This window comes from Gobius niger (genome assembly GCF_951799975.1).
Source record: "Gobius niger genome assembly, chromosome: 5".
Classification (NCBI taxonomy): domain Eukaryota; kingdom Metazoa; phylum Chordata; class Actinopteri; order Gobiiformes; family Gobiidae; genus Gobius; species Gobius niger.
In genome coordinates, this window is record NC_136856.1 from 14,528,331 (window position 1) to 14,542,514 (window position 14,184).

Sequence of the window (14,184 nt, forward strand, 5' to 3'; positions counted from 1 at the left end):
GCAAAATAGACAACACACAATTTCAGTACCAACAGAGGCATTATGACCAAAGCGCAAATTAGCAAATATTACAATTAGATCAAATAAATTATAACTGTAAGAGACCGTGTGCGTCTATTGCTGATTGTGGTTGTTCGTCAACTAAGTCTTCCTCGGTCAGAAGGAACACGCAACTTGGATGGTGCAGTTTGAGAATTTATTGAGGAGTTAGGTACATGAGATGATGATGGGTGACACAGGTATGTATGTCTGTGCGTGGATGGGTGTGTGTTTGTGTGTGTGTGGTTATCTGAAACAGAAAAACAATAAAATGTATATTAATAAACATGTGGGCAGGCTGCATACAGTTATATAAAAATATGACCTGTAGTACCACTGAAAATCCGCTAGAGGGAGTGCTAACACTATAAATGAACATGTAAAAAGGATTGCTAAATAGTGAAAGTGCCAAAACAGGCGAAATATACATTAAACATAATATTTACAGGTATGTACAAGTGAATGGCTTTTACAAAGACAGCGGATGGCTAATGTAGGAGCGCATGTGGAGCGCTGAAGCGGGCCGCGGCAGTATAGCAGTAGACAATAACACGAGCATAACAACCTCGCCACAATTGGGCTTATAACGCTGAAATAAACACACCAGTCATGCAAAAAACTATACTTACATCTTAAGGACGCACACGACACTCATACACACGAGATTAGAGCAGGATTGACCATGGATGGCCATTCTCTGCTCCGTGGGTGTTGCTCTCACCGCACAGGACCACACCAAAGTGAAAGCAACAAGCGCAACCACGAGTGAGTGAAACTACAAATTAACACATGCATTCTGGGTAATGTAGTCTATGTCAGGGCACGGACTTTTAACAGCCGCCCCTGTATTTGCCTGGCAAATACACTCATCCAAAAGTCAACTAGTTTGAGGAGGTGCCACTTGAATCCTCGGGCACTTCAGGGAGCTCCACCAGTTTGGCTACCGGTCGAATGTAGATACTGTCTTTAACCTTCACCTCCGCAGCTCGGACGACACCATCTGTCCCTGGGAAAACCTTGGTGATGGACCCAACCGGCCACAGTCCTCTGGGAAGGTTGGAGTCCACTATCATCACGATTTGTCCCACAGCAGCATTATCAGCGGATTTCCTCCATTTTTGTCTGAGCTGGAGCCCTGGGAGATAGTTCTGGACAAAGCGCTTCCAGAAATGATCACTGATCACCTGACTGTGTCTCCATCTTCTGTTAGACAGGGCATCATGAGGGCCGTATACTGCCTGTGGTAACGAAGCATCACGCCGCCCCATTAGCAGCAGGTTTGGCGTGATGGGGTCTGGATCGGCCACATCAGAGGAGGCGTATCCGAGAGGTTTAGAGTTAAGGAGGCCTTCAACTTCTATCAGAGCTGTTAGGAGCACTTCCTCTGCCACAACTTGGTCTTTCAGGACGACTTGTAGGGCTGACTTAACAGATCTGATTTCCCTCTCCCAGGCTCCCCCGAAATGAGGAGAGTACGGTGGGTTGAAGTGAAAGTTGATGGTGTGCTTCGCCAGTTGCTGCTGCAGCTCTGGGGCCATGCTCTCAAAGGCGCTCTGTAGTTCTTTGTGGCCGCCTCTGAAATTGGTGCCCCGGTCGGACCACAGCTCGTATGGCTTCCCCCGGCGTGCAATAAACCTGCGTAATGACATTAAGAAAGAGTCAGTATCGAGACTAGGGAGGAGATCTAAGTGGACGCATCTAGTAGTGAGGCATTTGTAGATGATCCCCCAGCGTTTCTCTCTCCTACGGCCAATCTTAATCAGGTATGGTCCAAAACAGTCTACGCCTGTAGACCAGAAAGGAGGTTTGTAGAGTCTCAGCCGAGATGAGGGAAGGTCAGCCATCTTAGGCGTGGAGGGTGAGGCGCGCCATCTCCTGCAGTCCACACACCGGTACTGATGTTTCTTAATGGCCTGGCGACCTCTGAGGATCCAGTAGGTGCGGCGTACCTCTGCATAGAGTCTCTCTGCACCAGGGTGGCGCAGCTGAACATCATAGTGCTTTATGATGAGCTGAGTCAGAGGATGATCAGGTGATAACACGACTGGGTGGATGCTGTCAGGGTCTACATCTGTAGCTTGGCGCAGGCGGCCTCCCACTCTGACCAGTCCACTGAGGCTGTCAAACTCAGGGGACAGGGAACTGAGACGACTGCTTGGGCGAACAGGGTTACCCGCTTGGAGGGCTTGGAGCTCCTCTGGGAAGCTGTCCCTTTGTGCAGATTGAAGCAGCTGGGTCTCTGCCTCCAGGCGCTCACTTGCAGTGTAGGAGTTGGCAGCCACTCCATGTAAGGATTGATGAGTGGCCAGAATCAAATCATCTAAAGATGTGTACTGTGCTGTATCCGGTAGGCTTGTTGGTACAGTTGTGAGGCCACAGAAGGCAGTCTTTCGGAGTTCTTCACTGCCACATTCTGGGAACTCTGTGGGGGGCTTCGGCCAGGTGTCAGTAGTCTGTGTGAGGAAGTATGGGCCCTGTGACCAGCGGCTGGAGATCGTGAGCTCTGACAGTGGTTTCCCTCTCGTGATGTCATCGGCTGGATTGTCAACAGAGTTCACATATCTCCACTGTTCTGGGGAGGTAAGCTCCTGTATCTCACAGATCCGAGTCCCCACAAAGACTTTGTACCTGCAGGAGCTGGACTGGATCCACTGGAGCACTGTAGTGGAGTCTGTCCACAGGTAGACTGAGTGAAGAGGTATTGAAAGCTCAGTTTGGAGTACCTTTGCTAGTTGGGCTCCAGTGAGCACAGCACACAGCTCCAGTCGGGGCATCAACACCTGCTTGCGAGGCGCTACTCTGGAGCGTGCCATGATGAAGGAGGTGGAGATGTGAGCCTGCTGCTCCATGACTCTTAGGTAGGCTACAGCTCCATAGGCCTTCTCTGAGGCGTCACAGAAGATGTGAGCCTCATATGTAGCGCTGTTACTGTTGTGAGGAGGAGCGTAGCAGCGGGGGATGGTGATATGCTGGAGAGAAGACAATTCCTCTTCCCATTCGAGCCAGGCCTGAAGCAGGTTTCCTTCTATGGGCTCATCCCATCCTCTCTCTGTGCTCCACAGGGCCTGCACAATGAGCTTTGCCCTCGTAGTGTAGGGGCAAATATAACCCAATGGGTCATACTGACTGGCCAGTACTTTGTAGACGTTGCGCAGCGTCACAGTTGTGTAGGCTACAGGGCGATGCTTGTATCCCAGGACGTCGGTTGGGCAGTGCCAGCTGAGACCCAATGTTGACTCCTGAGGATCAAGGCTTTTAAAGTTAAGCCACAGTTCACAGCTATCTGACCTGGCCGTGCTGGGCAGATGGGCGACCACTTCAGGGATGTTGCTAGCCCACTGGCGTATCTCAAATCCACCTTGGATAAGCAGGTCTCTCATTCTGTCAATGAGCAACTTGGCCTCTTGTGGGTCAGAAAGGGACTGCAGGCAGTTGTCCACGTAGAAGGCTGTGTGGACAGAGTCATAGATGTCTTTATGTGCGTCTCTATGCTCCCTCACGTGACTCTGAAGGGCAAAGGTAGCACAGCAGGGGCTACACGTCGTCCCAAAGGGCAGGACTCTCCACTCATATACATCTGGGGGCCTCTCTGTTTCACAGTCTCTCCATAAAAAACGCAGAAGGGGGCAGTCTTTAGGGAGCAGGCGGATCTGATGAAACATGGCTTTTATGTCTCCGCTCACTGCCACAGGATACTGGCGGAAGCGCAGGAGTACACCCAGCAGTGTAGGGCCCAGGGTAGGTCCTGGGAGGAGGTAGTGGTTGAGGACAGTACCCTGGAACTCAAAGGAGCAGTTAAAGACCACCCGGGCTTTGTTGTTGTGATGTACAATGTGGTGTGGTACATACCAAGCTTCAGCAGAGCTATGAATCTCTTCGGGAGACAGCTTCACAACATATCCAGAATCTACCAACCTTTTGATCTCCTGGCTGTATGTGAGTGCCAGGTCGGGATTCTTAGCTAGCTTACGCTCAGTGGACCTCAGAAGGCCTTTAACTACTTCAGAGGAGACGTGCAACTGTGGGAAGTCCTTCTTCCTGAGCAGGGGAGTGGCATATCGCTCTACACCATCCACAGCTACTCTAGTGGTATTGGCCTCTAACATGGCTATGGCCTCTCTGTCCTCCTTTGAGCGTGTGACGTCCTTCTCAGGTCGGTGGAGGGGAGCGTCTAATTGCCACAGACGCTGTACATCCTGTTGAAGGGCAATGGCAGGAGAAAGGCATGATATGTTGAGACAGTGTGCCTCCCCCTGTTGTGTGGGCAGACTGCAGCTCGGACCCTGGATGGCCCACCCGAGTTTGGTGCAGACAGCGACAGGTCCTTGAGCTGGGCCGCACAGGACGGGACGGACAGGAGTTATGAGGTGAGCATTGTCAGAGCCGATTAACACAAGTGGCTGTATATGGTTGAATCCTTCAAGCTTCACTCGCTGTAGGTGCTGATACTTCTCCTTTAAGAGCTCCATGGGACATGACTGTTCAGCTAGGCAGAGCTGTTGAGCGGTAAAAGCACGCGTTATCTTGTAGCGTGTTTTCGGCTTGGCCTTTGGGGACACCTGGAAAGAGACATAGCCTCCTTTTATCTGGATCACATCTTGACGAATAGTGCGCAGAGACAGAGTTTCCTCCTCCTGGTTCAAGCCTAGCGATTTGACAGCAGCGGGGAGTATAATTGTTTTCTCTGAGCCATCATCAAGGAGAGCATATGTGTCCAGAGATTTCCTTTGATGGTGTAACTGTATGGGCACAACCTTGAGCATTACACGGCCAGAGTGACCGAGAGGATCCACAAACACTCTGCTGGTGCTCACTGTTAGGATATTCGGGTCCCTCCTTTTAGCTTCAGCCAGGTCATGAAGCACTAATAAGTGCTGTTCTCCACATGTGCTGCACGGCTTCTTGAGAGTGCACTGTTCAGGGGTGTGTCTACGGCCACAGCGCCAACATTTGGATTTTTCCTTAATCCAAGAGGCTACAGCTTTAAGGTCTAGCTTCTTGAAGTCTACACAGCCACTGAGGTAGTGCTCTGTCCCCTCACAGTACGGGCAAAATGGCTTAAACTGCTGCTTCTTCTTAGAGGGGGGAGAAGAATTAGTAACATGTGCCTTAGTGTCTGCCTTTGGCTGTGTTTGAGCGGGATCGGAACCATAATAGATGGATGTAGACTTACTCTGAGCCTTGGACCCGGCAGAGGCTCTGGGGTTGCCCCTCTCTGGGCGTGGTCTGTCTGAAGGCTGCGGCTGAGTGGCTTGCCGTGATAACTGTAGGACTTGAGATTTGCGCTCTAGCCATCCGGAGAGGTCATACATGTTGTATGTGCAACTGCTGCCAGTGCGTATGATGCCACGTGTGATACAGTACTCAATGAAACTGTCTCTGTAGGTAGGGGGAAGCTTAGCGAGTAGCCTGTCTACATGTGAACCACAATGAAGCTCGCTAGCTGCAACATCGTCCATAGTACTGAGGAGGCCCACTAGGCTGGACACCGACAGGGAGAAATCTTCAAAGGCTTGAGGATCACCTGCCTTAATAGGAGAGCAGTTAAGTATAGCACTCAGTTCACTCTGCACTAACTGCCTTGGCTGCCCATATCTCTGCTCCAAAGCTCTCATTGCACTAGTATAGGGAGTGCGGTCATGAATATAGCGCCTGGCCACTTGTAACGCACATGCATGCTCTAAATGGTCTAGCAGAATGTGATATTTATACTCCTCTGTGAGATGAGTATGTGGCCCAAGTATGCTGTCCAGTCCTTTCTTCAGTAATGCAAAGTCACTCTCTCTGCCTGATTTGAATGTCACCAGTCGAGGCTTCGGGATGCCATATGAAGATGCTACGATCATCTCCATCAGGTTTGGCTGGGTAACTTCTGCTGCAGGAGGTACGGCGGCTTGTGCAGTAAATGCAGCAGGCAGTGGGGGGTAGGCAGAGGCTGATGGATAGGCAGCAGAGTAGTAGCTGGCAGAATCAGGCGGTGGAGCTGCATAAAACTGACTATAGGTCTGCGGCGCTGATATCCCCGGTGGTGGCTGATGCAGTGATGCCGCTGAAGCTGCAGAGAAGTCATGGGATTGTGCAGAAAGTACCTGAGTGGAGCTGCTTGGAGGCTGCGGGTGTTGGTACCTCTGACGGTATAGGGGCTCAGCCTGACGTGGTTCAAGCCTCCCAAACTGCATTGGTTGGGCAACTTGATTGACAGGTTGTAGAGCGGGTTGAATCACATGACTCATTCTGGCGGGCGGAGCAGGTAGCTGTGCCGGCTGGATACCAGGATGGACTACAGGGATTCTCAGCTGGGGAGCAGGCTGTGGTGCAGGCCGTGGTGCAGACAGACCTGCGGGCCGAAATGCAGTATTAACCCTGGGCTGCAGTACAGGCGGTGTCACTGGCGGTGGCTGAAGCACATGCTGAGGTACTGGCACTGCGCTTGGCTGCTGTGCAGGTTGAGCTATAGGGTTCAGTGGCAGCGGCACTGGCTGAATATTTGAAGCAGGCTGAATAACAGGTGTTACTCTTGGTTGAGGTGCAGGCGGAATAATGGGGCTTAAAGGTATTGGAGCTGGCCTTGGTGCTGAATGGAGAATGGGGCTTACATTTTGCAGTGGTGAAGATGCAGCAGGTTCTACCGGCCTTTGCAGGTTTACAGGCGTTTCCTGCCTCGCTGCTGGTGCCAGGACGTGTAGCTGATCTGTAGTATGGATGCTGCGCATGCCCACCGTGCTAGGCGGTGGTGCTTGAAGTAGAGCAGGAAGTGAAGCGGCTCTATCTTGCTGTGGAGCATCACTCTGAGGAGGGAGAGGGCTGCAAGACTTGCATGCTCGTTCCAGTTGTTCCACACGCTTGGTTAAGGCACCACTGGTCTCCTTCATAGTGATTTGCATCTCATTCATCGTTTTCAGTACACTGCCCCACGTTGCCTCCATTCTCTTCCATCTTTTCTTCTCCTTCTTCTCCTCCTTATCAGATTCCTCTGAACTGCTACTGGTTGAAGACTCTGTCTCCTCTGGATCAGGTAGGTCATGCTCATAATCCGCCAGATGTCCTGGAAGCTTCCTGCTCCTGCTTGGACGGGGACTGTGCGTTGGACTTTCATCCTGAGGAACATCATCTTGTGGAGTTGCCATCTTGACTCAGCCAATAAACATCCGGCTCGAAGGACCACTTGTAAGAGACCGTGTGCGTCTATTGCTGATTGTGGTTGTTCGTCAACTAAGTCTTCCTCGGTCAGAAGGAACACGCAACTTGGATGGTGCAGTTTGAGAATTTATTGAGGAGTTAGGTACATGAGATGATGATGGGTGACACAGGTATGTATGTCTGTGCGTGGATGGGTGTGTGTTTGTGTGTGTGTGGTTATCTGAAACAGAAAAACAATAAAATGTATATTAATAAACATGTGGGCAGGCTGCATACAGTTATATAAAAATATGACCTGTAGTACCACTGAAAATCCGCTAGAGGGAGTGCTAACACTATAAATGAACATGTAAAAAGGATTGCTAAATAGTGAAAGTGCCAAAACAGGCGAAATATACATTAAACATAATATTTACAGGTATGTACAAGTGAATGGCTTTTACAAAGACAGCGGATGGCTAATGTAGGAGCGCATGTGGAGCGCTGAAGCGGGCCGCGGCAGTATAGCAGTAGACAATAACACGAGCATAACAACCTCGCCACAATTGGGCTTATAACGCTGAAATAAACACACCAGTCATGCAAAAAACTATACTTACATCTTAAGGACGCACACGACACTCATACACACGAGATTAGAGCAGGATTGACCATGGATGGCCATTCTCTGCTCCGTGGGTGTTGCTCTCACCGCACAGGACCACACCAAAGTGAAAGCAACAAGCGCAACCACGAGTGAGTGAAACTACAAATTAACACATGCATTCTGGGTAATGTAGTCTATGTCAGGGCACGGACTTTTAACAATAACAATTATGATAGAAACACCTATGCAAATCCAAAGCCTACCTTCTCTGTATTTGGTAAAGTCTGTGTCCTGGTAAAAGTGTCTCCTCCGTTTATACTGATCAGTTCCGCATCTACAGGAGGAAACGGGGCGGGGAAAACCACTACGTCACTCTTGAGCGTGTCTGAGCTGAAGCACACGTCATACTGCTGAGTGGATTTGGAGTAGGACCAGCTCCCGTCAGGGTGGGTGGTGATCATGGGGGCGCTGTACCTGCTGAAAGAGCTCTCTGTCCTGTGACATCTGACTGCTATTAACGTGATGAGGCTGAGCAGAAAGATGACTGACACCGCCACAATGGCAATGAGCAGATACAGGTTTAAATCCGAGAAGCTGTCCTCCTTTATGGGCACATGTCTGAACTGAGTCTGGATGTCCGCTGTGCTCTCCACCACCACTACATCAATAGACACAGTGGCAGACAGGGAGGGCTCTCCGTTATCACACACCAGCACCACCACGGGGTGAGTTTTCAGGTCATTGTCACTCATCCTCCTCTTGGTGCGGACCTCTCCGGTGCTGGTCCCGATCCGGAACAGGTTGTTCCCTTTGGGCTCAGAGAGGTGATAAGAAAGCAGCGCGTTGTAGCCAGAGTCTGCGTCTACAGCCCTGATCTTTGCCACAAAGTAGCCCGCTTCAGCGGAGTAGGGGATGCTCTCACTGTTAACGGAGCCGTGCTCAGAATAGGGCGCAAGGATTGTGGGGCTATTGTCATTTTCATCCAGAATAAACACGTTCACAGTCACGTTGCTGCTGAGCGGAGGGACACCAGAGTCTGTGGCCTGGACTTTAAACTGAAACGTTTTCAGCTCCTCAAAGTTAAAAGACTGTAGCGTCACTATGTCTCCAGTCTCTGAGTTTATGTTCACGGTGGATGTTATGGGAATATTTCCATGATTATTGTTTAATAATGTGTAACTTAGTTTAGCGTTGTCACCAAGATCCGCATCTAAAGCTGTTACAGAACAAAGCACTGACCCGGTCGGGCTGTTTTCTTTGACATAGACATTAATGACAGGTGCCATAAAACGAGGCGCATTGTCGTTAACGTCAGACACGTGCACAGTGATGACCCTGACACTGGATAGAGGGGGGCTGCCCTCGTCTGTGGCTGTGATAGTCACATTGTATTCAGGAGTGTTCTCTCTGTCCAGAGGCCCGTCCACCACTAACGAATAATCGTTTTTGTAATTTGATATTAGTTTAAAGGGGACAGAGCCCAGCACCTGACAGTGCGTCACACCGTTGTTTCCTCCATCTCTGTCTTTTATGCCAATCAGAGCCACTATTGTCCCCATCTCTGCGTCCTCTTTAACGGGGCTCATCAGAGACGTAATGGTGATTTCAGGAGCGTTGTCATTGACATCTATTACTTCTATTAATAATTTTGTATGTGAACTACGAGGCACAGGGCCTTGGTCTTTAGCCTGTACTCTAATTTCGTAAGCGGGTGTTTTTTCAAAGTCTAAGTCCCCCTTCACAGTGATTTCACCTGTTTCGGGATTTAAATAGAGTATATTTGATAGGTCGACCGTGCCTTGTTTTATCACTGAATAAATCACTTTACCATTTGCACCCTCGTCTGCATCTGTGGCGTTTAGTTTAATAACCACGGTTCCGACCGGAGAATTTTCTTTAACACTTGTTTTGTAGAGAGACTTTTCGAAACTGGGGACATTATCATTAACATCTATAATATTGATCAATAAACTGAGCGTACCAGTTCGCGGAGGTTCACCACCGTCCTCAGCCGTTAGTATGAGCTTAATAACTGGCTGTTTCTCTCGATCTAAAGGTTTTTGCAGAACTAATTCTGCAGCCACGTCTTGTTGTCCTCCGCTCTGCACATCAAGAGAGAAATGCTCGTTTGAACTGAGTTTGTATGTTTTTACTGCGTTGCTTCTTATATCTGCGTCCTCCGCTACTGGAAGGAAATACCGCTCCCCACGTAAAGACGATTCTGATACATTTAATATGTGGATGTTTTCAGTAAACTTTGGAGCATTGTCATTAACATCTAAAACATTCACTTCAATTCGTTGCACTTGGGTAGGACTCTTCAAAACGGCCTGAAATTCTAACGAGCATTTTTCCAGATTTGTGCAAATTTCCTCTCGATCTATTCTCTCGTTAACAATGAGAGCCCCGCTCCGTTGATTCACGTCTAAGTAATCCTTACTGTAAGTGGAAACAATCCGCAGATCCCTGGATTCGAGGTCCTGAACATTTATCTTTAAATCCTTGACAATGTTTCCAACCACCGTCCCTTTGTTCGCCTCCTCAGGAACAGAGTAAGAGAGCTGAGCCGCAGACCAGTCACAGAAATAAATATAGAAAAACACCACGATCCAGACATATTCCTGCTGTTTTAGTCCAAACATTGTTGAAATAAAAAATGAGCTTTGGACTTAACATTTAAGTAAAAAAAATAGACATAATATATCCTCTTGGCGTGTTTTCGTCCGTCCTGAAGTGAAGCGACAGTGTGTCTGATGGAAGGGCGAGTAGAGACTGACGACGAATTACTCCCATTTCAGGGATGAGTGTAAAGTACGTGCGTTACTGTGGTCTCCAGCGACATCTTATGGACAAAGACTGTTTATAAGAGGAAATAATCGCTATGGGCCAAACTCTTGAAACTAATCGTTATTGTTTTGTTTTATTATTATTATTTTGATTTATTTTAATGTGAAATAATATGTTCGGATTTTGGTGTGATGAGACTCATAGAAATATACATCATATCAAGATTTTATGAAATATGGGGGGAAAGCGGTATACTTGAAAATTCACAAGAACAATAAACCAACGCCTAAAATAATATTATTTAAAATTATACTGCTGCACAAACAAATGTTTTTTTCAAGGTGGGATCATTGTGATGTACATTCTTACTGATGGATATGTCAAGTTCACAAGACTAACAGGGAAACCTTTTTCACTACGCCTGGACAAACCAAAGGCAATGTTATAATGTTAATATCCAATTTAGCACCTCAACTTCGGTCAACATTCAGTTGCAAGCACGTCCAAAATAAATATGAACAGGCCACACTTTTAAATTGCAGTAAATAGTAGCAACATGCCTCTGTTCAAAGGCCCAACTGCAAGCACTTGAGATTCCAGAACCATGGAGAGCGCACAGCATGATTCACTCCGCAAATATAAATTGTATAAATGACCATTGTCAATCGCACGCTTCATACAAATGTGTATGGACTACAAATGAGTCAACACAGTGGCATTACTAACCAACAATGTTTAACGCAATTTATATAGGCGACTGAACAAATAATAGCAGCTATCAAAATCCAAAGCCTACCTTCTCTGTACTTGGTAAAGTCTGTGTCCTGGTAAAAGTATCTCCTCCGTTTATACTGATCAGTTCCGCATCTACAGGAGGAAACGGTGCGGGGAAAACCACTACGTCACTCTTGAGCGTGTCTGAGCTGAAGCACACGTCATACTGCTGAGTGGATTTGGAGTAGGACCAGCTCCCGTCAGGGTGGGTGGTGATCATGGGGGCGCTGTACCTGCTGAAAGAGCTCTCTGTCCTGTGACATCTGACTGCTATTAACGTGATGAGGCTGAGCAGAAAGATGACTGACACCGCCACAATGGCGATGAGCAGGTACAGGTTTAAATCCGAGAAGCTGTCCTCCTTTATGGGCACATGTCTGAACTGAGTCTGGATGTCCGCTGTGCTCTCCACCACCACTACATCAATAGACACAGTGGCAGACAGGGAGGGCTCTCCGTTATCACACACCAGCACCACCACGGGGTGAGTTTTCAGGTCATTGTCACTCATCCTCCTCTTGGTGCGGACCTCTCCGGTGCTGGTCCCGATGCGGAACAGGTTGTTCCCTTTGGGCTCAGAGAGGTGATAAGAAAGCAGCGCGTTGTAGCCAGAGTCTGCGTCTACAGCCCTGATCTTTGCCACAAAGTAGCCCGCTTCAGCGGAATAGGGGATGCTCTCACTGTTAACGGAGCCGTGCTCAGAATAGGGCGCCAGGATTGTGGGGCTATTGTCATTTTCATCCAGAATAAACACGTTCACAGTCACGTTGCTGCTGAGCGGAGGAACACCAGAGTCTGTGGCCTGGACTTTAAACTGAATCGTTTTCAGCTCCTCAAAGTTAAACGACTGTAGCGTTACTATGTCTCCTGTCTCTTGGTTTATATTCACTACTGAGGACATGGGGATAGTTTTTTGTTCGTTATTTAACAAACTATATGATATTTTTGCGTTTTCCGTTGAATCTAAATCTGAACACGTGAGCGTGTGAATTCGAGTCCCGATCTGACTGTTTTCTTTTACATAAATGTTTATCAGAGGCTCGTGAAAGCGCGGCGGGTTGTCGTTAACATCTGCAACTTTGACGCGAATTACACTGGTACTGGACAGTGAAGGCGTCCCTTCATCTGCGGCTGTAAGAGATATATTATACTCAGATACAGTCTCTCTATCCAGGGGACCACCAACTAACAAAGAATAGTAGTTTTTATAGTTACGTTTCAATTGAAATGGAGCGGCGCCAGCAATTTGGCACTCAGTCATTCCGTTTTTCCCTCCATCTCTGTCAGTAATAGTAATCATAGCCACGGCCGTGCCTATTTCTGCATCTTCCTTTACGGGACTCATCATTGAAGTCACTGAGATTTTTGGAGCATTGTCATTAACATCAGCAACTTCAACTAAAACCTTCCCGTGGGCAAGGCGCGGCGGTGTGCCTTTGTCTCGCACCTGAATGCGGATCTCATAAGCTTGGTTCTCCTCAAAATCAATGTCTCCTGTCACCGTAATGTCGCCCGTGTTTGCATCAATAGAAAACTTCCCATCGGGGTTGAAACGCCCTCTTTCTGCAAACGAATACACAAGCTGCCCATTAACGCCCTCGTCTAAATCAGTGGCTGTCACCGTTAACAAGGTCGTGCCAACCATTGCATTTTCAACAACCTGAGCTTTGTACAGACTTTTACTGAATAAAGGTGAGTTGTCGTTCACGTCTAAAACATTAACCTTTAACTGCACTGTCCCAGTTTTAGCCGGCTTGCCCCCGTCTATCGCTGTCAAAGTGAGCTCGATCACGGACTGCTTTTCCCTATCCAGTGCCTTCTGCAACACGAGCTCTGCGGTAACGCTTTGGTCTCCAGCATTTTGTATATCTAGGGAGAAATATTCGTTTGGGCTTAATGTATACGTCTTTACTGAATTACTGCCTTCATCTGCGTCATGGGCGATAGGCAATGGATGCTTTTCGCCAACATATGATGATTCGTACATGTCTATTGGATATATTTCATCCATAAAATTGGGAGCATTGTCGTTAATATCAACAACAACTACCTCAATTCTGTGCAAACCATGCGGGTTATTTATAATCGCCTCTACATTCAAAATGCACTTCGCCGCACTGGGACAAAGCTCCTCTCGGTCTATTCTTTCGCTGACAAAAAGGAGTCCACTTTTCTTGTTTACATCCAGATAGCCTCTGTTATGAGCAGAGACGATGTGAAGACCCATGATGTCTAATTGCCGCAAACTCAAATTTAAATCCTTAGTTATATTTCCAACCGTGGTCCCTTTCGGCACTTCCTCTGAAACGGAGTAGGAAATCTGTGCAGCAGAGCCTTTCCACAGACAAAGCAGAGTCACGCAAAGCGTCCAAACGTGAAGCCATTGTTTTAAATCCGCCATAGTGAGGGAAAAAATGCAATCCACGTTGTGTATCCTGTGTATGCTGATGAGAGAAATACGCCTGTTTTAGTTTCCCATTTCAGATGGTCTGTGAAGCAAAGGCATTGAGTTGACCGTACGCGGTTTCACAAAGAAGAACAACCAGATTATGACGTTCAAGAAAAGGATGGAAAACCGAGGCGGGGACAGAAACACGTCAACGTTCTTATTTGTTCCGGTCTCTTGCGACATCTAGTGTTATATAGTGTTATAACCAAGGACTTGGATAATGATGTGAATATATAAAAATACATGAATAAAATAAAGAGAGAAAATTATTATTATTATTATTATTATTATTATTATTATTATTATTATTATTATTATTATTATTATTATTATTATTATTATTATTATTATTATTATTATTATTATTGATCAAGTGAACGAAAAAAATATGATGTCCTATAAACACCCA

General features: G+C 47.5%; 1 protein-coding gene across 8 annotated transcripts in view; it reads right to left on the reverse strand.

Moving 5' to 3' along the window:
- The window catches only part of LOC306963731 (protocadherin alpha-5-like), a 95,666-nt gene that overhangs the window by 22,815 nt on the left and 58,667 nt on the right, over positions 1–14,184 (reverse strand). The window contains exons 1-2 of one of the 8 annotated variants that reach the window (XM_079557410.1): positions 12,774–13,753; positions 8,029–9,453 (exon numbers count right to left, since the gene is read on the reverse strand). The exons of 6 other annotated variants lie outside the window; for them this stretch is intronic. In XM_079557410.1, the coding sequence (XP_079413536.1) occupies positions 8,029–9,453; positions 12,774–13,727 (2,379 nt within the window). In that variant the 5' untranslated portion in view covers positions 13,728–13,753. Of the gene's footprint in view, positions 1–8,028; positions 9,454–11,348; positions 13,754–14,184 lie in introns of those variants that run through there. One more of the 8 variants, XM_079557414.1, reaches the window with a different exon arrangement.